Below are 24,076 nucleotides of genomic sequence, written 5' to 3'. Positions count from 1 at the left end.
ATATAGTACGTTGTATAACAACTTTTCACTTTGCACTTTTCAGACAGGTTGACATGCAGTACTTCATGTATCGTACTATATTAACCATTACTGTTACCGTGGACTGTGCACACACACGTGTTATTTGTTTGTCCCCACTGTTCCATTGGTGCCATCATGAAAAGGCCATCAGAGGACCAAGCGTATTCCCGTTCAAGCCCGCCCAATCTGCACTTTGCACTTTGTTGGCTTTGCAATAAAAAACACCTACGTTATTACTACCATTATGCTGTCATTTATTGTCTTTCTCTCCTCAAGTATATCTATACAGTATATATCTATACTGTACTATGGTGCTGTTTGTCAGCAGGCCAAGCATTGCTAGGGTAGATTACAAGCAAGGGGGGTGGGGGGGTGAGTTTGTTTTACAGAAGAAGAAGATGGAAATCCATTCATACACTATATCATCAGATACCATGTTGACAGTATACAGTATATCATCAGATACCATGTTGATACAGTACAAATACAGACGTGAGTCACACTTTCTGGGGGGGTCCAAGCTTTCAAGGGTCACATGTAGGAAAGTTGATAGATGAAATAACATACATCCATGCATACATTAAAGAGGCTGAAAGCAATCAAATGTCGGTCAATATTTATGAAATCCCTTTAATTTTTTTGTACCAAATTCTGTTTTTTGTACCTTTTGCGTTGATGTCACCAGCATAGCGTGTGTACTTTTACCACAATAAATCAAAGGTCCATTCATGGAATGCTATGCAATATTGATACCGCTGGCCAGTTTCGGCTGGTATTTGAGAAACGGACGTAGCTAAACGGCTAACTTTTCTGACGCCATGTCATAAAGCTAATTCATTTATTTGATTTGTACAATGTGCCAGTAAACGGCCAAAAAAAACGGATCTGCGGGCCGCTAATGACGTTCTAACAAATCTCCCACTTTCTCTCCCTCTCAAGCAGGCTTCACTACACATCTTAAAAAGCAGTCTGGAGCTTTGCCAACCATCTACAGACGTTGTAGCTCGAAGTTGGACCATGTTGTTTTCCTTCAGCCGCGCGGTGAGTGTAATGTTAGCGCTGTAGCTATGCTAGTGCTGCTAACATTAGCACCCACTGCTTAGGGCAAACTCCCTCTTTGGTGAAAGACATGATACCACCTGAGACACACCCCTTGTATACACAAGCAGGCTTCACTACACATCTTATAAAGCAGTCTGGAGCTTTGCTAACCATCTACAAACGTGGGAGCTTGAAGTTGGACCATGTTGTTTTCCTTCAGCCGCGAGTGTAATGTTAGTGCTGTAGCTATGCTAGTGCCGCTAACATTAGCGCCCACTGCTTAATGTTGTGTTGTTGTATGAGATACATTACGTAGGACGGGATCAAGCACACAATAGCATTCCATATGAGTAAAAGCACGGTGGTCGAAATTCTGTTAGCATCCAGGCTAACGCGCTATCGTGGGAATAACAATGCATGAAGGACCTTTAACTTTAACTAATAATTCAAATGTGGGCTTATAGGAAAGCTTCCATTGAAGCATCTTGATCAAATCCAAATCATAAGGCATGCTTACAAGCCACAAGGAATAATAATTCACATTCCGGCTCTGCCTAAGAAAACCATCAGCAGCCAATCCGAGGCAGCGAGCCGTAAAGCTACACGTGGGAGGAGGGCTCCTTTCTGACTGGCGTTCTTCCACCATCATGGATGCCTGCTGGCCTCCACCCCAAACCAGGCTTTGGCTGACAGCATCCATTCTATCATCACTTTATTCAAATTAGCGAACGAGGGTCTCTTAGAGCCTTTAAAGTTATTTATGAAGGTCATCTGGAGATCTTACTCGATTTTGCTTATTTTACTAAAAAATGTTTATACTTCATAAGTGTGATGAATAATATGAGACAAGATTCCTTTCAATCAAAATCTATGCCAATCTGCTAATATAATATCTATTAAGTTACACACAGTGTGTGTATGATAGCAGCCCCGCCTCCACCCGTGGACACTGTATGTCTGACAAAAGGGCTTACTCCGTTCCTGCTGTTGTTCTATGGAACAAAAATGTAAAGGTGAACCCTGTTCTTGTCAGACATTCACACACACACGCCAATATATTAATGATCCACCTCTTTTTCATTGATTGATTTATCATCGTCCCCGGCCCCCTTGCCCACCACACAGACAAATCTTCAGACCTTTTCATCAGGTAAGATCTTTGGACACCCCTAGTTTTTGATACCCTGCCAGAAGGTTGTGAAATGATTGTAAGGGCATGATGGACGGATATACACGCTGACAATAACCCTAAATGCTCATCTCCAAAAAGTGCAATACAAGGCACACACTGACAGGTGATTCCCACCTGAAGATCAAGTTCATTCACATCTCTTAAGAATACTCCTGGGATGGAAGCATTCATCGATGAAAAAAAAAAGATAAGAACCCCTAACCTCTGCCGGAGAAAGAGAGAGATAGCGTCCTCGGGACCACAAGTCTTCACAGTGTCGCCATGACGCTGACCGAGACACCGATCTGCAGCCTGTGCTCATCATCTGCTGCTGACTGCATACAAACCCACAAGCTCCTGTATGTACACAATATTTCCTACTGTAGATACTGTACAATACGAGGCAACGCCAGGAACGCAGAGCGTCTCTGCTTACTGTACGTCACGCCTCCATTCACCTTTGATTGCAATTTAGTCCATCATCCACAGACATGAACACATATCTTTGTCTGTGTGTTATAAAGATATACAAACAGGTAAACATAGGCATGTCAGTGATGAATGCATGTCATGGGACATACCAAAGAGCTCCAGCAATGTTTTCTATCCATGCTGTGAGCATGCAGTAACAGGTACATTGATGATAACATGTTATATTTGGAGTATTTTAGTACTACTTCCTTCCTGTGTGCATTGATTTCACATAGCTACACCTAGCTTCCAAAACAAAAAACAGCTCCAATACGTAGCGTTACCTTTAGCTAGTGGCCTAAGGCATTGGGAGCCAGTGTGTGCTCAAGCTAGTCGCTAGCCTGCTAGTAGCTAGGTGTCACTACGCCAATAATGTAGTTCTTAGGCGTAATAATACAATAAGAACAATGTGCTTCATATGCAGATCACATAATGGAAATGGAGTCTTGTTGGCTTTTTGAAGGTGGAATAGGTGCGTCCCATGATATGCATTCTTTGCTGCCTCTTTTTATATCTTTAGAAGGTCCAGAAGAGAGACGTGTGTTCACGTTCCACATCAGGATTGTGGATGGTGGCCAACATTGCAAAGATTTTGCTTCAGTCATCATTTAGAAAACTATCATAGTACTGCACATGAGCAGGAGGTATGCAAATGATGAGAAGGATTATATACAATATTTGCACGTGGATTATAATGCTGTTTTTGGAAGACGTTGCTACTTCAGATTAGAGAGTTCTTGCTTTGGGGTCTTGATGTGCCGCCCTTGTGATGGGAGTCGGAGCATCCGGGGCTGAAGGTGTAGCAGGAAAGGCGGAGAGGGCGAGGGCCGAATGAGGTGATTGGCCGAGAGAAAGAGGAGTGTCGGGTCCCATGGCGTCTCTGTTGCTTGTGGCACTGATCTCGGGCCATGACAGGGCGGGGTGGCCGCTCTCCATGCCTGGGCTCATCCATGAGGACACCTTGAAGGTCAAATCACGGGTTAGATAAGGGGTCTCAAACATGCAGCCCGCGGGCCAAATGTGGCACGAGCTTGAGGCCCCCGCCTTGATATGAAAGTGTAATGTTAGTGCGGCCCGCACAAGTTTGATATGGATGCTGTATGGTATCATGTACCCAGAAAAAATTATTACATGTTAAAGGTTAAATAACTGTTAATAGTTATCCTCCCTATCCATGTGGAAGTGGTAAGTTTTTGGCTATTTAAGTTTAAAGGAAATAACTTGAAGGCTATCGTTTAGGTCGCTAGCTCTCTTAATAAAAATTAAGATATTTAAGAACAGTGGAATGTTTTATCAGAGCTTTTATTGTAGAAAAAGTTTGTATATTTTTCTGTTTTTAATAAATGCGTTTTTTTTTGGGGGGGGGGGGGGGGGGGGGGGCTGATGCTCCAGTGGCCCCCAGGTAAATTGAGTTTGAGACCCCTGGGTTAGATTATACATCCGTCCTTTTTCTATGCCGCTTATCCTCACTAGGGTGGCGGGGGTGTGCTGGAGCCTATCCCAGCTGACTTGGAGGGAGGCGGGGTACACCCTGGACTGGTTGCCAGCCAATCAGATTAGACCAGAGATGCTCAATATTGTTGATATGTTGTACTTTTCCTATGGCATGATGATGTCATGCAGTGTTTTCTTCACCTCTGAGGTACTTGCAGCTTGCTGAGGAGTTGGGGGGAGCATCTGCCCCACAAGCTGCTCCCCACCAACGCGCAGGGAGTTGGTGCGCGGCCTGTGAGTGACGATTAGAAGCTCCTGGGCCCAGTGGTCCATCAGTCTTTGTAGATCTTCAGACAGGTTGATATCAGCGGCGCTCCCAGATATGGCGGCGTAGCCTCCCGTCTTGTTGTTGCTGTTGTTGGCTTGAGCCTGCGCCAGACCCATCACCGGCTGGTGAGGAGGCGGTGTGGTACCGGTGGGCGGCTGCTGCGATGGATTAACCGCCCCTGAACCGGCACCGAACCCTGGCACACAGACGAGAAATAACTCCATCATGCTTACTTACTTACTGGGTATCTTTCCTACTTAAGTGAAGAACATACTGTTCCCTCGCTCTTTGCCAAGACACAGTCGCTTCAGCGTCGTCCCTACGACACAAAACACACGTCACTAAGCTCCTCCCCAACTCCCACTTGAAGGAACATCAAACACAAAGCCGAGCAACAAACTCAATAAGAAGCAAAATGAGCAACAGCAAAGTGCAGCCTGATGGAAGACACACATTCAACTACTGTATATACGCTACTCACAATACTGTATACTATGAACTGCATACTGTATACTATATACTGTATATACTGATGAACGTGTAAGTGATGGTTTGATTTGAATGAAGCTCACACAGGAAGGAGAATTTCAGTGAGGCGCTTATTTCTTTCTTCTTCATTCATTCATTTATTCATTTTCTACCGCTTTTCCTCACGAGGGTCGCGGGGGTGCTGGAGCCTATCCCAGCTGTCTTTGGGCGAGAGGCGGGGTACACCCTGGACTGGTCGCCAGCCAATCACAGGGCACATATAGACAAACAACCATTCACACTCACATTCATACCTATGGACAATTTGGAGTCGCCAATTAACCTAGCATGTTTTTGGAATGTGGGAGGAAACCGGAGTACCCGGATCAAACCCACGCATGCACGGGGAGAACATGCAAACTCCACACAGAGAGATGGCCGAGGGTGGAATTGAACCCTGGTCTCCCAGCTGTGAGGTCTGCGCGCTAACCACTCGTCCACTGCACCTCCTGCTTATTTCTTAAACCTAAATACTTTTTCATAACTTGAATAATCACGTGGAAGAAAGATGTCGAATGTTGGCGGATGTCAAGTGCAGGTGTACCTAATGTTGTGGCCAGCAAGTGCATGCATAGGTGTGTGTTTATCCAAAGCCCAGACACGCTTTGACACTTCAATTCCAGCCTCAAATTTCATCTCATGTGTCCGCGGTTTGAATAAACACGAGAAAAAGCAGAATGAGCAGCAAAGTGGCAAGAATCAATGAAAAGAAAAGAAAGTCTTTCATGACATACAAAGTAGAGCTAAGCTTCATTTTTAGGAACCATCCACAATCCTTCTGTGGGACGTGAACACACGTCTTTGTCTTCTCTGTGTGGTGTAAAGATATGAAAACAGGTGAAAAGAGGCAGCTAATGAATGCACGTCATGGGACACACCTATTCAAAGAGCTATCCATGCATGTGAGCATGTAGTAACAGGTTGATGATAACATGTCATACTTGTTGTATTTTAGTATCGTATTTTATTTTATTTATTTCTATTAATTTAATTATTTTTTTATTTTAGTATAACATGTCATACTTGTAGTATTTTAGTATCGTATTTTATTTTATTTATTTTTATTTATTTTATTTTAGTATAACATGTCATACTTGTGAATGTGAGTGTGAATGGTTGTTTGTCTATATGTGCCCTGTGATTGGCTGGCGACCAGTCCAGGGTGTACCCAGCCTCTTGCCCAAAGACAGCTGGGATAGGCTCCAGCACCCCCCCCCCCCCCCCCGCGACCCTGGTGAGAAAAAGCGGTAGAAAATGAATGAATGAATTGAACTCAGGTCTCCTAGCTGTGAGGCCTGCACGCTAACCACTCACATTCAATTTAGAGTCCCAATTAACCTAGCATGTTTTTGGAATGTGGGAGGAAACCGGAGTACCCGGCGAAAAACCCACGCATGCACGGGGAGAACATGCAAACTCCACACAGAGATGGCCTAGGGTGGAATTGAACTCGGGTCTCCTAGCTGTGAGGTCTGCGCGCTAACCACTCGTTCACCATGCACCCCAGTAACGTAGTTCTTTGGCGTAAAAATGTTCATAGGAATAATATAAACAATGTGCTTCATATGCGGCTCACATGATGGCTGCCTCTTTTGTTGTGGATGATGTGATCATGTGATCATGTGATCATGTGATCATGTAAAAGAGCAGACTTTTCCTTGAGGAGGAGTGTAAAAGACAGAGGAAGAAGGCAAAGGTGGAGCAAAGCAGCAAGAGAAGAGATACAAACAGATAGATAAAGGCACAGGCCCACTGAGGAATCTAGCTCTGGGCTTGCTAGAGGATTTATAGGTGACTCGGTCTGATGCTTGAGGGGGATTAGACCAGCCTGTAAAGAGTATAATATATGAAAGGGAGAAGAGTAAGAAGAGCACACCTGGATGAATACTTGTGGTGCAAGATGGGTGCATTGTTGGCTTACCTTGTCCTGGTGGTGCTTGTGCACCGGTGGCGTCTGCATAGAGTCCAGCGTAAATGTCATCTGATGACAAGGAGCCTTTAAGGGAGCAGGGCTGCTGAGTGTGTACGGGTCCCGGGGTGGCTATGGTTCCCCTGGCCGGAGATCCGTTTAAACTGACGGTCGTCTCTCCGGTTCCCGGAGCAGCTGATGTAAATACGGGACACATCAGGGCGGAAAGTTTGTCAACCACGCTCAACCGATGCTCACCGCTTCTGCTGGAGTCGCCGCTTTTATTCGTCACGTGTCGAAACTGCTGCACCAGAGGACTGAGGAGTTTGCCGGGTTTCAGTCTGTGCCTGCCGGATCTTTTTCGGCGGCCTGCAGGAGGCGCGGCGTGCGAGTACGTCAACCCCGAGGGAGGGGCTTTGCCCAGACGGCGATACAGCAGCTCCACTTCTCCTCGCTGGTGGGCCTGCAGCTCCGAGATCTCCCTCAGGTGCCTGAGGGAACGCAAGCAAGATAGCAAACCTGTTCCAAATGCAACAGGAAAATTCTATACTATCAAATATCTGATTCATATTTCACTGTGATAAGCAACACAACCAATGTTGTAATGAATTATGAATAACAGCAGCAACTGCAACACAAATGAATTTCACACATGACTAACATTTTAAAGTACATGCAGAGCTAAATAAAGCCAACTGTCGCCTCCCCTTCAACCTAACTTGACCTGCCCCCCTGTCACCCTAATGTGACCCGGTCAGCCCCCGCAACCCAAATTGACCTGGTCAAACCCCCCCCCAACGTGACCTGGTGAGCCCCCAACCCTAACTTGACCTGGTCACCCCCCCAACCATAACGTGATCTGGTGAGCCCCCAACCCTAACTTGACCTGGTCAACCCCCCCCCCTCCTAACGTGACCTGGTGAGCCCCCAACCCTAACTTGACCTGGTCACCCCCCCAACCCTAACATGACCTGGTCAACCCCCCAACTCAACTTGACCTGGTCACCCCCCCCCCATCCTAATGTGATCTGGTCAGCCCCCCATCCTAACATGACCTAGTCACCCCCCATCCTAACATGACCTGGTCATCCCCCAACCTAACTTGACCTGGTCACCCCCCAACTCTAACGTGACCTGGACAACCCCCCCATCCTAACGTGACCTGGTCCCTGGTCCCCCCACCATCCTAACGTGACCTGGTCAGCCCCCCATCCTAACATGACCTGGTCGTACCCCCCCAACACAACTTGACTTGGTCACCCCCCAACTCTAATGTGACCTGGTCAACTCCCCCCTCTCCCCCCCATCCTAACGTGACCTGGTCAACCCCCTCAATTCTAACATGACCTGGTCACCCCCCAAACCCAACGTGACCTGGTTGTCCCCGAACCCTGGTCACCCCCCCAACACAACTTGACTTGGTCACCTACACAACTCTAATGTGACCTGGTAACCCCCCAAATCCTAACATGACCTGGTCACCCCCACCAACCCTAACATGATCTGTTCACCCCCCCCCATTCCTAACATGATTTCTAGCATGAAGATGAGAAGAAAAGGAAGAGGTGATGCTTACTTCTCCCTGAGTCTCTGTAATTCTCTCTTCATGTCCGAGTCCTCCATCTCCGAGTCATTATCGCTGCTGGCATAGGCGGAGCCGGCCACGCCTCCATGCCTACTTGGAGAATCTGAGCTCTGCACGCTGCTGCTGCGCCCTGAACGTCTGAGGAAGGCCACCGCCCTCTTCATCAGGTCGCTTCCTCTGCGCTCAGAGCGAATGTGCTGACTCAGGGCGGGCGGGGCCGCCTTAGCGGGGCTGCTCTCAGCCCCCGAGTCAGAGGAGAGGAAGCGGGCGTGGATTGTGATGTCGGCGGGCACGGAGGCTGAGGTGATGCCGTGAGGCAAGGAGCTCTGGTTGGCCGCAGAGGGAGGCGTGTCCAGGTAGAAGTCAGGAGGGGCGGAGTAGCGACTGCTACGTGTTCTCTGCGTCTGGTCGTCCTCGGCGCTGACCACCGAGAAGCGGCCGATGGTGGTGGAGGGAGTCATGGCCTCCATGGGAACATCGAAGCATGCGGGGTGCGCCGGCGAGGCGACGCTGCTCCAGCTCCTCTGCTTCACGTCTCGCTTGTTGGCCACATCGGGAGGAACCGACATCATCTGACAGATCATGAAGACCAAGTGGAAGCACTTCAGCACTTTAGATGATATTTCATACTTCACATACACACCTTAAATCGGCCTCTTGGCCCGGAGCAGGAGACGGAGTGAGAAACGTGCCTTTTAGAACGGGAAGCTGCAAACATGAATGAGAAATGGAGACGTGCGTGGCTTCTTCCATGTTGCATGATGTCCGGCTCTGAAGGCATACGTACCACACACGGCCGAGTCGCTCAGAGTGCTCAAACTATCCATTCTCTCTGGGATTTGAGGCTGGGGGACACGAAACAGACAGTCAGATTGTGTTTGTTGACGTGCGTGACCAGAATATATACTATATAATATATAATATAATACATACATATTGGACAATATAACAATGCTAGGGGCTGCACGGTGGTCGAGTGGTTAACGTACAGGCCACACAGCTAGGAGACCCGAGTTCGATTCCACCCTTGGCCATCTCTGTGTGGAGTTTGCATGTTCTCTCCGTGCATGTGTGGGTTTTCTCCGGGTACTCCGGTTTCCTCCCACATTCCAAAAACATGCTAGGTTAATTAGCGACTCCAAATTGTCCATAGGTATGAATGTGAGTGTGAATGGTTGTTTGTCTATATGTGCCCTGTGATTGGCTGGCAACCAGTCCAGGGTGTACCCCGCCTCCCGCCCAAAGACAGCTGGGATAGGCTCCAGCATCCCCTGCAACCCTCGTGAGGATAAGTGGTAGAAAATGAATGAATGAATAACAATGCTAGGGGCTGCACGGCAGGCGAGTGGTTAGTGCACAGACCTCACAGCTAGGGGTTCAATTCCACCCTCGGTTATTACTGTGTGGAGTTTGCATGTTCTCCCCGTGCATGTGTGGGTTTTCTCCGGGTTTCCTCCCACATTCCAAAAACATGCTAGGTTAATTAGCGACTCCAAAATGTGAGTGTGAATGGTTGTTTGTCTATATGTGTCCTGTGATTGGTTGGCGACCAGTCCAGGGTGTACCCTGCCTCTCGCCTGAAGACAGCTGGGATAGGCTCCGTCGTATGATGGTAAAATGTAGAATTGTTTCTCAAACCAACCAGTTGTTCTCCTGCTCTGAAGCGGGCCTCCTCCATTGGCCCTGGTGTACTGTTTCCTGAGCCTCCAGCAGCACTGTCCGGACCAGGGGGAGACTGGATGTACTCGGTGCCAGATCCTGGCGTCTCTGCAGCGCTACCCGACGGGTACATGGGAGCGTACTCCTGGTAGAGCAAGTTCCTCAGTTTCTCGTCTAGAGTTTTGATGGTGCTGTCCACAAAGCCTCCGCGGGCCAGGCGTCCTTCACCGTCTGACTCGCCGGGTCCTCCTCCGTGCTGCGTTGGTGCCGGGCTCTGGGGCAGTGACGACACTTTGGCCCCTCCCACGCAGGAGAAAGGCTGATGGAGCACCACAGGCTGCTGTGAGCGCTCGCCACGTGTTGCGGCGGCGTACGAGAGAGACAGCGACTCTTTAGCCGAAGCGGGTTCCTGCAGCGGAAGAGGAGTGAGAGGGGACCCGCTGGGCGAGCTGCTCACATCCAGGGACAGGGGCATGACCAGAGGACAGCAGGGTACTTCATCCGCCACGGAAACGGCACAGGAGATGTCCGCGGCGTGCAAAGTAGATTGACCGGGCGAGGCGGCGCCTACGGGGGATCCGTGCGGTTCGTCTGTTTGAAAAGCGCTTTGTGGAGATGATGGCGGCAACGTTTGAGCTCTGGCGGGCTGGGCTTGATGCACGCTGCTGATGGCTTCCATCGATGGTACCGACTGCAGGGCGGAGGGGGCAGACACAGGAGGAGACAGAGTGGCCAAGAGGAGAGGGTCCGTGTTGGACGTAATCGGTGGACTACAGAATCCATACACGTCCTGCATGAAGCCTCCGCTCCCACCAGACATTGTAGAGGAGGAGCCTTCTTCAGCTGAAGATAAAAAGATCATCTCACATTTGTCACGTCTCCATTTGTGCAGCATAAGCTGAGGAGGAAAAGAGTCACCTCGTGATGTAGAAGGTCTGGCAGCGCCGGCAGGCTGCGTGGTGGCTGAACTTCCAGGAGACTGTGACGCTGTGCCCTCAGACGTGTTCTCCTGGCTGGATAGAGGTGTCTCCTCCACGGGGCAAATTATGAACCATCTCTTTCCTGTATGAAGAACTGCAATAGAAGGTCCTGAGCATGAGCCAACGGGAGAAGGATGACGGCCTTGTGAAGGGAAAAAGGGGCTTCACCATTTTGCTGGTAGACAGGCTGGGATGCTCCTGACTGCGGACTCTGTAGGAAGAGAAGATCAGAGACTTACATGACACATGACAGATGCATGAATACGTACGTGTTGGTGGTTACACGACCATAGCAGGCGGGAGAATTCATTCATTCATTCATTTTCTACCACTTATCCTCATGAGGGTGGCGGGGGTGCTGGAGCCTATTCCAGCTGTCTTGGGGCGAGAGGCGGGGTACACCCTGGACTGGTCACCAGCCAATCACAGGGCATTCATTCATGCATTCATTCATTTTCTACTGCTTATCCTCATGGGGGTGGCGGGGGTGCTGGAGCCTATCCCAGCTGTCATCTTCGTTCGAGAGGCGGAGTACACCCTGGACTGGTCACCAGCCAACCACAGGGCATTCATTCATTCATTTTCTACTGCTTATCCTCATGGGGGTGGCGGGGGTGCTGGAGCCTATCCCAGCTGTCATCTTCGTTCGAGAGGCGGAGTACACCCTGGACTGGTCACCAGCCAACCACAGGGCATTCATTCATTCATTTTCTACCGCTTATCCTCATAGGGGTGGCGGGGATGCTGGAGCCTATCCCAGCTGTCTTCATGTGAGAGGCGGGGTACACCCTGGACTGGTCGCCAGCCAACCACAGGGCCTTCATTCATTCATTAATTTTCTACCGCTTATCCTCACGAGGGTGCGGGGGTGCTGGAGCCTATCCCAGCTGTCTTCATGTGGGAGGCGGGGTACACCCTGGACTGGTCGCCAGCCAATCACAGGGACTTCATTCATTTTCTACCGCCTATCCTCACAAGGGTGCGGGGGTGCTGGAGCCTATCCCAGCTGTCTTTGGGCAAGAGGCGGGGTACACCCTGGATTGGTGGCCAGCCAATCACAGGACATTCATTCATTGATTTATTTTCTACTGCTTATCCTCACGAGGGTGGCGGGGGTGCTGGAGCCTATCCCAGCTGTCATCTTCATGCGAGAGACGGGGTACACCCTGGACTGGTGGCCAGCCAATCACAGGGCACATATAGACAAACAACCATTCACACTCACATTCATACCTATGGACAATTTGGAGTCGCCAATTAACCTAGCATGTTTTTGGAATGTGGGAGGAAACCGGAGTACCCGGAGAAAACCCACGCATGCACGGGGAGAACATGCAAACCCCACACGGAGATGGCCGAGGGTGGTATTGAACTCGGGTCTCCTCCACTTGTCCATCGTGCACAGACAGAGGAGCACCTGTAACTAGAAGTTGAAGTTACCTCTCCTACGTATCCATCAGAAGTCTGGCCTCGCTTTGGACTACAACTCAAAGTAGACACCCTCTCTCCTTCCGTGTCGTCATTTAACATGTCCTCCGCTTTGTCCACAATGTCCTTCAGCTGATCAATGAAGATCTCTTTCTCCAAGGGAAGGATAAAGCCGTTGTCGACCTACAGCCCAAACAAAAGCGTTGATTTAGAAGCAGCAAAGAAGTGGAAAAGAAACGTAGGCTACCATGTATGTGGCAATTTCCTCAGGAGCATCTCCATCCAGATCAAATTTAAACGTCACCATCTTGTGATTGTGCGTCTCCAGTTGGCATTCAACCATCTTGTCGCCTGTGTTGCACACCTGAAAGGGCACATGACACGTTTTCATCGGGAACAGAGTCGGGGGGGAGACACACGTTACGACTCACATTGAGCATGCTCAGTTTGGGTTTGCTGGTCTTTTCTTGCCGAGAGCGCGTGCGAGCGGACTTGCGATGGTGCTTCCTGTGTTTTCCTTCCCCTTTCCCTCCGCTGGTTAAGCTGTCGTAGCCGTCGCTGGCTTCCTTGCCGGATGCGACGTCACAGTAGGGGCTAACGCAAAATCACAAAGCTTACTGGTTGTTAGCATTACTCCCTTGTAGAAAGTGTCTGGAATCACACCTGTCATATGCGTAGCTGGCCGACCACACCGCTGCTTCCTGGAACACTTCCTGAACACACAAAACATGGAATATATGGAACATATTTTGGCTGCTCCTGAGTAATGAGTTGAGCTTGTGATGCAGTTATGTACACAAAATAATAAGAATGTGTCTGTAAGTAATGTGCAACTGTAATATGATACATATGTGGATGAAGAAATGCAACCATCTAACATCTAACTATCAATGCAGGAGTCCACTTAACTCCCGTCCGGTTGTGCCCGTACCTCCGTGCAGGGATCCTGCTGTGAAGTTTCCTTTTTCTGCCACACTGGAGGATGGCTTCCACATTCAGGCACCCCTGAGACGGCTGTGTGGATGCCAGCGGGTGGCAGAACTGGAGCCGGGGCAGCAGCAGCAGGAGCAGGAACAGGGGTTGGAGGAGAAACTGGAGCGGGAGCTGGACTAGAAACAGGAGGAGTCGTACCAGGAGCTGGGGTAGGAACAGGAACAGGGGCAGCATGCTGGGTTGGCAGCACGGCTGAGCCCAGTCCAGAGAGCTGGGTTAGTCCTACAGTAGAAGAAGGGTCTGAGATTTTGGGTGATGCAGAAGTTGCAGAATCGACTGGAATCGAAGTTGCTGATTGAGCCGGCACTTGTCCTGACGCTGGACTTTTTGTCCGGGTTAAAGCTGCCGTTTGTGCCGGAGTCTGGGTTTCTTTATCCGCAGGAGCTGAGGGCGGTGCAGAGGCGTGAAACGGGGGGGCTCCACTTAAGTCGGCGTCGGCTGCAGGAGTTTCTCCATCTGCTCCATTTCCCAAGTCAGCCAAGCGAATGGCAGGTAGGACAGGTTGAATGGGGGCCAAAAGCGGAACATCTCCTAAATTCACCCGTGGAGTCGGAGTCTGCACCTGGAAAAACAGAACAATAGCCCAACTGTTGATGACGCTCAGGGTTTTATTTTTTGCCTGGGAGAATGTTTACACTGTGACACAATTCAATCTGTCTGAAAAGGGGTAGATAGAATCAGAGCTTATTTAATCCTACTGCTTTACCGTGTCTCAGCTGTCTCAGTGTTAAAATTTTTATATACCATAAAAAATCTACTATACATTAGGACAAAAGAAAAACAACATTGGGAATTCTATTTAAAGCCGAAAGAGAAAGAAGAAGTACTGTAGCATGTACTGTAGCATGTACTGTAGCATATACTGTCATGTACAGTAGCAAGTACTGCAGCATGTACTGTTGCATGTACTGTAGCATGTACTGCAGCATGTACTGTAGCATATACTGTAGCATGTACTGTAGCATGTACTGCAGCATGTACTGTAGCATATACTGTCATGTACTGTGGCATATACTGCAGCATGTACTGTTGCATGTACTGTAGCATGCACTGTAGCATGTACTGTAGCATGTACTGCAGCATGTACTGTAGCATATACTGTAGCATGTCCTGTAGCATATACTGTAGCTTGTACTCTTGCATGTACTGCAGCATGTACTGTAGCATGTACTGTAGCATATACTGAAGCATGTACGCTAGCATGTACTGTAGCATATACTGAAGCATGTACTGCAGCATATACTGTAGCATGTACTGCAGCATATACTGTAGCATGTACTGTAGCATGTGTTGTCGCATGGGCTTGAGCATATACTTTAGCATGTACTGTACATGTACTGAAGCATGTACAAAAAGCGAGCGGTACGAGCAAAAGAGCAAAACGATGATGAGGGAAACTGGAAAAGGGAAAATGATGAAAGTCTCCTGTTCACCACAAACAATACAAATACTGTACATACAGGAGGTGTATGCTGAATCCACTCAAATAAACCCTGGTTACCATGAACGCACCTGTGCAGGTGTAACGTGAAGAGGCAGCAGAGGAGAGGCTGTGTTGGCGCCAGACTGGGTGAAGGTGTTAGATGAGTCAGGAGGACTAAGGCGGCTTCCAGGCTGCTCGGCAGGGAAGCGCTAAGGAAGACATACCATTGTTTTTAGGTAGGACATCAAACGCAGTTTACCTTGGTGGATCTGGCCCAAACCTAACGTTTGAAAAAAGAACCAACGACCATCTTCTATTTTTCTCACTAGGCCATGCTGGAGCCTACCCATCTCTCGTCAGACCAGAGGACTGGTCACCAGCCAATGGCAGGCCGACCACATCTCCTGACTGTGTGGTCAACATGCCAAATATGCCAAATAAAATAGTGTTGTAATAGTACCTGGTCCATAGTGGTACAATAGTGTTAACATAGTACCTGGTCCATAGTGGTACAATAGTGTTGGCATATAGTATGTTGTAAATTCCCTCATTGTAACTGGATGTTTGGTGCAGGCACTGTTCAGGGCAGGCTGTGGTCGTGTTTGTGCCAGGCAACTTGCAGGGCAGCTAAGGGGTCCTCTGTAAGACCACAGCCTAGAAGTCAGAAGGCATGTCTGCGTTCATGAGAAAGGTAAGCTGTTAACGGCTGTTAACGATCGTTCGCGATCGTTATTCATATGCTAATTAGGTGGCGAATATCGCCCATTGTGTCGTGTGCCCACGTTTATTATGCTAAACGCTTTCACATGCTAGCTAACCTGTTGCCGCTCTTTTCATAGCCAAATACAGTGTATGTGTTGCGTAGATTAGCCCCTGCTGTTTCAGGCTGGTGACCTGTATTTGTGCTGATTTATTTGTTCGTTTATTTCTGAAACCAGACTCATTGCGGCATACCAGTTAACCGGTCAGTTGGAATAGGACTGTACTCAATACCTGGTCCATAGTGGTACAATAGTGTTAGCTTAGTACCTGGTCCATAGTGGTACAATAGTGTTAGCTTAGTACCTGGTCCATAGTGGTACAATAGTGTTGGCATAGTCACTGGTCCATAGTGGTACAATAGTGTTGGCATAGTACCTGGTACAATAGTGTTGGAATAGTACCTGGTTCATAGTGGTACAATAGTGTTGGCATAGTACCTGGTCCACAGTGGTACAATAGTGTTGGCATAGTACCTGGTCCACAGTGGTACAATAGTGTTGGCATAGTACCTGGTCCATAGTGGTACAATAGTGTTGGCATAGTACCTGGTCCATAGTGGTACAATAGTGTTGGCATAGTACCTGGTCCATAGTGGTACAATAGTGTTGGAATAGTACCTGGTCCATAGTGGTACTATAGTGTTGGAATAGTACCTGGTCCATAGTGGTACAATAGTGTTAGCATAGTACCTGGTCCTGGCCAGTCTGGGCACTGAGCTGCGGGTGCAGGACGGGTGGTGCAGCAGGGAAGGTCTGAGCTGTGGTTGCGGGTCTAGTCTGCTGTGCAGGAGGGGCCGGCGCCGATAGAGCAGAAAGACTCTGTGGAGAGGAAAGGGACAGGCCACATTTAGCGGTCGCCATGACTCAGGGGGCAACAGTGTTTGTTTAGCTCTTGCTACCACAAAGGAAGATGGAGGTCAACACGCGCTATGTGCCAAGGAATGCGTGGGGAGGAAGCCGGCTGGAGAAGGTAGCAACGAGGGAGCGTGAGTGTAGCATATGCATGAGCTTGCCTCTTCTTTTCCATGTGTTGAAAGGATTTTTTTTCTACTTGCGGGGTCATAAAAAAGGTAGCAGGTTGCCGCGGCGGCCATGTTTCCTCCGCTCCTTATCTAACCTACCAGTAGATCTTGTCTCCCTTTGCTCACGTGTGCTGATACGTGAAACCTTGTGTCCATAGTGGCGTAAGAGATGATAGCGCCCCCATCTGAGAGTGTAGGGGAGCTTGTTCTGCGGCCGACGATGTGGTGGAGACAGTGGTCGAGCAGACGGAGATGTCCACTGTCACGCATGTTCCTGCGCAGATCAGTACTGAATGTGGGGGAGGGTAAGACCAGGTCTGATGAAGCAGAAGGAGTGAAGTCAGAGCGAACATGTCCCAAAGATCCCCTTCGCTTTGTCCTGTCCGATTGGAGGACAGACATGCAGGCACCGCAGTGGCGGCCGGGTTGTGGCCGCTCTGAGGGGCGCTGCGGCTTCACCGGTGAGCTTGCTGAGTCACCACGAGAACATCCGTGGGGTGGCGAGCGAGCAGAGGATAAAGACGTGCGTTGGGAGGAGTTAGTAGAGAAGTTGTGTCTGCTAAGAGAGCTTCTGGAGTGCAACTTCTCCAACATGGAGGCACGTCCACGCCGGGGACACACACGGATGCGGTCAGGCTGAGCCGACGTGGTCAAGCAGAAAAAAGTACAAATGTGTTCAAAGAAGAAGACAAAAACGGAGCGTTTGCAAATGACTCACTGTTTGAGACCGGTCTGGCCCCGGGTGTTGCTGGTAGGTCCCAGGGTGCAGCTGGGCCGGGCTTTGCTGGTAGGTTCCCTCCTGTAATTGTGCGGGTTCTCTTTGGTACTCATGCTCTGGGGGGCTGAAGACCGCCTGAACGGTGCAGACGGACTCAGGCAGAGACTGGTAGCCATTTTGCTGTTTGCTGAGATCATCCGATTGCATGGTGGCGCTGAGCCCGCTGTCGGCTGTAAGAGAGCGCAGAGAACATGGCGGTTCATGACAGGAAGGGCAGAGAAGGTCAAGGACAGAGAAATAGGAGTAGGATTTCATTCAGAAAGCTGACATCATGATGCCACATTCAGGTGCGTCCTCACATGTAGTGGACGTGGTGACCGGGACGGTGCAAATCAAAGTCTGCTGCTCCGTGTCCTGGTCGTCATAGTCGGCCGACGCGAACGTGGTCCCCTGTGGTCTAGCGGCCCCGGGGACCTGCAGGAGGTTCTGTGGCGTCTTCTTGGCGGATGCTTCGCCGTTTCCTGATGTGACGAGGCGCTCTCTCCTCCATTTGATCAGAGCCACGCGGTCCCGGATGGACTTGCCAACGATCTTGACGTCGCAGTCCAGGAAGAACCCAGACTCCACCTGGATGAGACGGCACACACAGTAAGGTTGTGTTGCATCATTAGTCAAAGTGAGAAAGCAGTCGAGTAGTTACCATCTCCTGCGCCACAACCTCTGGTACCTCGTTCACCAGGTCAAAGGTGAACTCGATGGCCCCCGTGTCCTTGTACTTCCCTTTCAGCTTTTTGGGTTCCTCCACCCACAGCTTTAAAGCGATGGAGGATTTCTTGCCATGGTCTTCTTCATTGAGCTCCACCCTGACGCCGGTGTCCTCTGCGAAGAAGGCGTGGTTGAGAAGGTCCTTGATGGAGTACCTGCAGAAAACCAGCACGTGCGTCACATCCAGATACTGGCCTTGACACACGAGCAGCAGCGCAGCAGCCCGGGTGGAAGTTAGCAAGCAGGCATACCTTTCCTCCCATCTGTGACAGATGCACTCCCCAATGATCTCCTTCACCTCCGGGTCGCTTACTTTGCTGTAGCTGGCGGGTTTTACACCCTGGAGACAATGAAACAAACATGGCCGCAGCAATCACACATACTGTAGCTCGTGGGCAGGGGTCTCAAACACGCGGCCCGCGGGCCAAATGTGGCCCGCAGGACACTAGTTTGAGGCAGAAAAAATTATTATGTTTGATTAATGTTCATGTTAAAGGTTAAATAACTGTTAATAGTTATCCTCCCTCTCCGTGTGGAAGTGGTAGGTTTTTGGCTATTTAAGTTTAAAGGAAATAACTTGAAGTCTACCGTTTAGTGTGTGTGTGTGGAAAGACAATTAACATTTGTGACAACATAATAAGTCAATGGGGGTGTTCCATGACATCTAACAGGGTTGATCTTCCAAGGAATAAAAGGTTCAGAGGAGGGAAAACTCACGCTGGTGACTTTGCGGTAGATTTGAGCAGCGTTCTGACACTCTGAGTACGGATATTCCGACGTTGCCATCTCCAACATACACATTCCGAAAGCGTAGACATCCACGGCCTCATCGTAGTGCTCTTCATACATCTCGGGTGCCATGAACTCTGGTGTACCTGGAACATTGAAACAAACATGAGGACTCGGGTTGGGCGATATATTTTATATAAATAAATAATCATAAATTAATAAAATAAATTAATAATAATACGAAAATGACTTATACCGATATAAATAATAAAAGGTTAGTCGTTCCAAAAGTGATAAAAGATGTGAGATGTAACTGTTGGAGTGTCACAGAACAATGTGGAGTTGTCGCTAACCAATAACACTTTTGGCAAAGGAAGCCCTCTTGAGAGTCGCCAAGCCCAGATCTCCAATCTTGACGGATCCCGTCGGCCCCGTGATGAAGATGTTGTCGCATTTGAGGTCTCTGTGGATAATCGGCGGCGTCCTGGTGTGCAGGAAATGTAGGCCCTTCAGGATCTGTCTGCACCAGCTCCTAAGGACCTTAGGCTTCATCACCTTGAAGCGCTTCAAATACCTGCGGGGGAAAACGCAATGACGTGAAGCCATCAAGGTTGGAAGATCACGCGAAAATGTGCTACCACTCACGTTTTTAGCGTCCCTGAGGTCATGAGCTCCGTCACCAGAACAATGCACTTTTTGCCTTTTAGTGGTGACTCCCAGAAGTCATAAAATCTCACGATGTTGGGATGCTGAAGAGCTTTCAACATCTCCGCCTCCTCCTTGAAACGCTGCCTCTCCACTTTGGACAGTTTACGCTCCTTTGGAACATTGATGGAGACAAATGAAGAATGATTCATCCTTAAATGAAATACAGTAGATGCCAGTGTGTGTCTGCTATGCTGCCAGGGAACTCACAGCCTACACCCCCTGAACAGATTGCATAAAAATATTCTTTCCCATATTATTTACTACTTCCACACCCAACCGCCATAAATGAATGTCCACTGGGAGCATAATCTGCTTGTTTCAGACTTTCTAAATATGCTTTTTTAAAGGGGACCTATTATGCTCATTTTGTCCGCTTTGGATAGAGTAGTGGACTCCTATAGAGCAGCTACACACAATAACACCGCACACAAAAGCTTTCTACTTCTTCCACAATCTCCACTCCAAAGACCTCCAAACTACTGCTGAAGCCCGCTTTCTAATTAATAGCTAAATGAATAAAGCCTTTGGAGAGCTACTTGAAAAGTGGTTAGAAGCTACTGGTAGATCATCAGCTACTGGCTGGAGATGGCCGTGGGGTCGTGACCCAAAAGTGGGTCTCGGGACTCTGCATAGGCAAAAGGTAATAATAATAATAATAATAATAATAATAATAATAATGCAATGGGCTGCACGGCGAGTGGTTAGCGCACAGGTCTCACAGCTAGAAGACTCGAGTTCAATTCCACCTTCGGCCATCTCTGTGTGGAGTGTGCATGTTCTCCCTGTGGGTTTTCTCCGGGTACTCCAGTTTCCTCCCACATTCCAAAAACTAGGAATGTGGTTAATTGGCGACTCCAAATTGTGAGTGTGAATGGTTGTTTGTCTATATGTGCCCTGTGATTGGCTGGCCACCAGTCCAGGGTGTACCCAGCCTCTCGCTTGAAGACAGCTGGGATAGGCTCCAGCACCCTTGCAACCCTCGAGAGGCTAAGTGGTAGAAAATGAATGAATGAATGAATAATGCAATGACCGGATGTCCGTGAATGCACCTTGCGTTCTTGGCTGTGTGTAAAGCAGCATGTACTGGATGCAATAATTCTACACGATTAACACTCCTGATTTGTATTCTGCTCTTTCAGTGAGTATACTACAGACAGCTCAGCCAATCAGCAGCTCCTTCAGACCCCATTCATGCCAGCCTCCACTGCAGGCGCCGACAAGGACACCTTTTCTGCTGTCTCACGCTGCGACTTATACAACACCTCATGCTATATACTACAACAAGTACACATGGACAACACGGACGGAAGGGCAAGGCCTGCTTGGATCCTCACCAAGAAGCTGCTCAGATAAACACGCTTAGTAGACACACACAAACTGCAGAATGTAACCCCCTCCCTCCCCTTTGGCACCACACCACATATGGAAAACTTTTTCTTGACAGATGCAAGGAAATACTTCAGGACAACCATAAATCCTTTCATTAAAAGGCTGGATTTGAATGCAGTACTGCAATATAAAACCTATCAATGTCATATTCCAGTTAAATAGTCATATCAAGGCATCACTTGGCTTTGTTTGGATGGAAGCTATTCTCCAATGTTCCATGTTTGCTGGTAGAGGAAGATGCTCTCATACATACGAGTGCCACAACTAAAGGCAGGACCTCAGTTCTGAAAGGGAACCTGAAGGATACACGGCCTAATCTCAAGTGATCATTAGATTATAGCGCATACAGATTAGTCATCGTGGCAGCGAGCTATGATGCCCCTCAATAATTCATGTCTACTTTGTCTTGGGGGAATTACTCATGCATGGATGCAACAAACACCATCCGCCCTTGTTTTGGCCTGATGGCTTTCATAGCAGACAGCACATCAATAACACATGGCACATGCAGGATGAACACTTCCACCTTCTTTACCACCTTCTAAATACACTTTTTAACATGATTAGAGCCCTACTACCTAATGTAGTTGACATCAAAAGAGAAAATAAGCACTTTAAGACATGGAAAATCTGTTTATCACCTTCTAATTACTGATTAGAGTCCTCTTTACATGAGATAACATCCCTATAGTCACCTTTATACTCTTATTAGCCAATAGAGTAGACATCATGAGAGAAAATAAGCACTTTAAGACATGGAAAATCTGTTTATCACCTTCTAATTACTGATTAGAGTCCTCTAGACATGAGATAACACCCCTATAGTCACCTTTATACTCCTATTAGCCAATAAAGTAGACATCCTAGAGAAAATAAGTCCTTTAAGACATGGGAAATCTGTTTATCACCTTCTAATTCCATTTTTAAAAAAAGATTAGAGTCCTCTAGACATGATATAACACCCCTATAGTCACCTTTATACTCCTTTTAGCCAATAAAGTAGACGTAAGAGAAAATAAGCCCTTTAAGACATGGAAACTCTATCACATTCTAATTACTGATTAGAGTCCTCTAGACATGAGATAACACCCCTATAGTCACCTCTATAATCTTATTAGCCAATAAAGTAGACATCATAAGAGAAAATAAGCACTTTAAGACATGGAAAATCTGTTTATCACCTTCTAATTACACTTTTTTAAATTATTAGAGTCCTCTAGACATGATATAACACCCCTATAGTCACCTTTATACTCCTATTAGCCAATAAAGTAGACATCATAAGAGAAAATAAGCCCTTTAAGACATAAATAAGACTTGTGCTTGTGTGTGTGTGTGTGTTGCTGTTAATGTGTTGAAGTGTTGAGGGCGCTGAGTAGGGGCAGACAGGAAGTGGCGTTGGGGGTACAGATGTGCCATAAATCAAAGGTGCAATAAAAGGCTGTCGGTGCTTGTGTGTCATTTACACCCAAGCACACATGACCACCAACCCCTTGCCGTGCCCCTACAGACCCCAGCGGGCAGGTGACACCCACCTGGAGTTCGCACCACGCCACCTCCACCCAGGTGTCGGTGTCCAGACCCTTGTAGACCGTCTTGAAGGAGCCTCTGCCCAGTTCGATGTCAAACTTGAGGAAGCGGCCCCCGGGTGAGGTGGACACCGCCTTCATTCCCGGCTCCTCTTCGTTCTCATCACTTCCTGCCTTGCCTGTGACGTCACAGGACACGCCCTCTTCCTTGACCTCGCTTCCGAGCGTGTCACCTTTCTCCTCCTGGCGGGATCCCGTGCTCCCGGGGCCGCCGTCCGTGACTTCCGCCTCCGGCCTCGAGTCGTCCAGTAGGCGGCTCGCATGCAGAGCGCGACTTCGAGTCCGGCCGACGATGGAGCGCAGGTCGATGTTGAGCGCCGGGGTGCCGTGCACACACTCCGCCGTGTCCGCGGCATGCTCGTCGGAGTCGGACACCCACAAACTCCGCCGAATAAACCTCTGGCGGACCAGCCCGCGGTAGTCCGCGGATGGGTAGGCGCTGGGGTCGCTGGCCCCTCGCAGGGCTGTGATCTGGATGTTGACGTTGTCATCCGCTCCGTTCTCATAGATGGGCCTGAAGGCGTTAGCGTTGATGTCGGAGTCCAAATCCGGTGCTGAGCAAAACGACGATCCGAGGAGCGGCGGGGCTTTGCTCGATTCCTCCGCCGCTTCCATCCCGGGTGCTCGGGTTAGTCGCTGGCCCCGACAGGCGGCATCGTGTGCGGGGGATGAGCGGCGGTCCTCCCGGGGCGGGTCGGCTGGCTTACCTGCAGCACACAGCACGCTGTGACGCACTTCGGCAGCTCCCAATGTTCGGCCTTGGGGGTGTTTAGCATCCACAGCATCTCCTCCCAAAATTGTTCGTGCAACTTCACCTCTGCGCGCGCGTTGCTGCCGCAATGATGCGTTCAAGGGAGGCCGTTGCACCTGCAATCAAAACAAACATGCTGTGCGTGCACGCAGATGCAGAAAGAGCCGGGCTCAGGGTGCTCGGCATCCCCTCCTCCGTCCACCTTCCCCCCAGCGGTGCCATCCTGGATGGCGGTGAACGAGGAGGATAAGCTTATCAGATTATCCTCACTGCGGCACACTTCCACTCGCACGCCCCCCTCCCCACCTCGGGACGGCCTGGGTGGTGTCTGCCTGTCGATACTAAAGTCTATGGTATCGATACTGACTATGGGATGGACCACTGATCTTGGAAGGATGAATGGAAGGCGTTGGTGCTTCCATTCATCCACCAATGCATGAACCCAAACTATACTTCCACCATGTATAATCATTTTACATTTTATGGACAAATATTTGTTATTATATATTATTCTGATCATATTTGCACCTTATTATTGTAACTTTTACCGAACCTAATTTTTCCTCATTTTCCCACTCACACACACAGAATGACAGGCAAGACCACAATGATGACGTTGAGGCATAATAATAATAATAATAATATTAACATCACCATGGAAACCACTGGAACC

At 48.8% G+C, this 24,076-nt stretch overlaps 1 protein-coding gene and 1 long non-coding RNA gene across 5 annotated transcripts; one reads left to right on the top strand and one right to left on the bottom strand.

Annotated features, from left to right (window-relative positions):
- Positions 1-701: 701 nt before the first annotated feature.
- Positions 702-23,714, bottom strand: wnk2 (WNK lysine deficient protein kinase 2). Of its 3 annotated transcripts, XM_058065454.2 has the most exons (27): positions 22,599-23,713; positions 19,612-19,784; positions 19,320-19,540; positions 18,955-19,112; positions 18,489-18,577; positions 18,173-18,392; positions 17,832-18,099; positions 17,473-17,702; positions 16,423-16,551; positions 15,061-15,180; positions 13,487-14,110; positions 13,219-13,268; positions 12,987-13,149; positions 12,803-12,919; positions 12,568-12,738; positions 11,296-11,338; positions 11,066-11,221; positions 10,131-10,990; positions 9,276-9,333; positions 9,132-9,196; positions 8,480-9,060; positions 7,162-7,394; positions 6,916-7,098; positions 6,724-6,822; positions 4,741-4,785; positions 4,340-4,662; positions 702-3,664 (listed from the first exon to the last, which is right to left on the bottom strand). In XM_058065454.2, exons 1-27 carry the CDS (start codon positions 23,265-23,267, stop codon positions 3,431-3,433), a joined length of 6,282 nt encoding a protein of 2,093 aa, XP_057921437.2. In that variant the 5' UTR covers positions 23,268-23,713; the 3' UTR covers positions 702-3,430. The 3 variants fall into 3 exon arrangements, with proteins under 3 accessions (XP_057921437.2, XP_057921435.2, XP_057921439.2); XM_058065452.2 differs by having other exon boundaries at positions 6,916-7,394; positions 22,599-23,714; XM_058065456.2 differs by lacking the exon at positions 6,724-6,822.
- Positions 15,626-21,630, top strand: LOC131123677 (uncharacterized). Of its 2 annotated transcripts, none has more exons than XR_013629491.1 (3): positions 15,626-15,662; positions 18,031-18,120; positions 20,814-21,630. It is a non-coding gene; the product is annotated as an uncharacterized LOC131123677 (long non-coding RNA). The 2 variants fall into 2 exon arrangements; XR_013629492.1 differs by lacking the exon at positions 20,814-21,630 and adding an exon at positions 18,260-18,702 and having other exon boundaries at positions 15,640-15,662.
- Positions 23,715-24,076: the final 362 nt, after the last annotated feature.

This window comes from Doryrhamphus excisus, linkage group LG11, assembly GCF_037039965.1.
Source record: "Doryrhamphus excisus strain RoL-2023G ecotype Guam linkage group LG11, RoL_Dexc_Guam_v1.1, whole genome shotgun sequence".
NCBI classification, from domain to species: domain Eukaryota; kingdom Metazoa; phylum Chordata; class Actinopteri; order Syngnathiformes; family Syngnathidae; genus Doryrhamphus; species Doryrhamphus excisus.
Note: the sequence above shows the minus strand (reverse complement) of the source record. Positions and strands in the feature narration are given on the sequence as shown.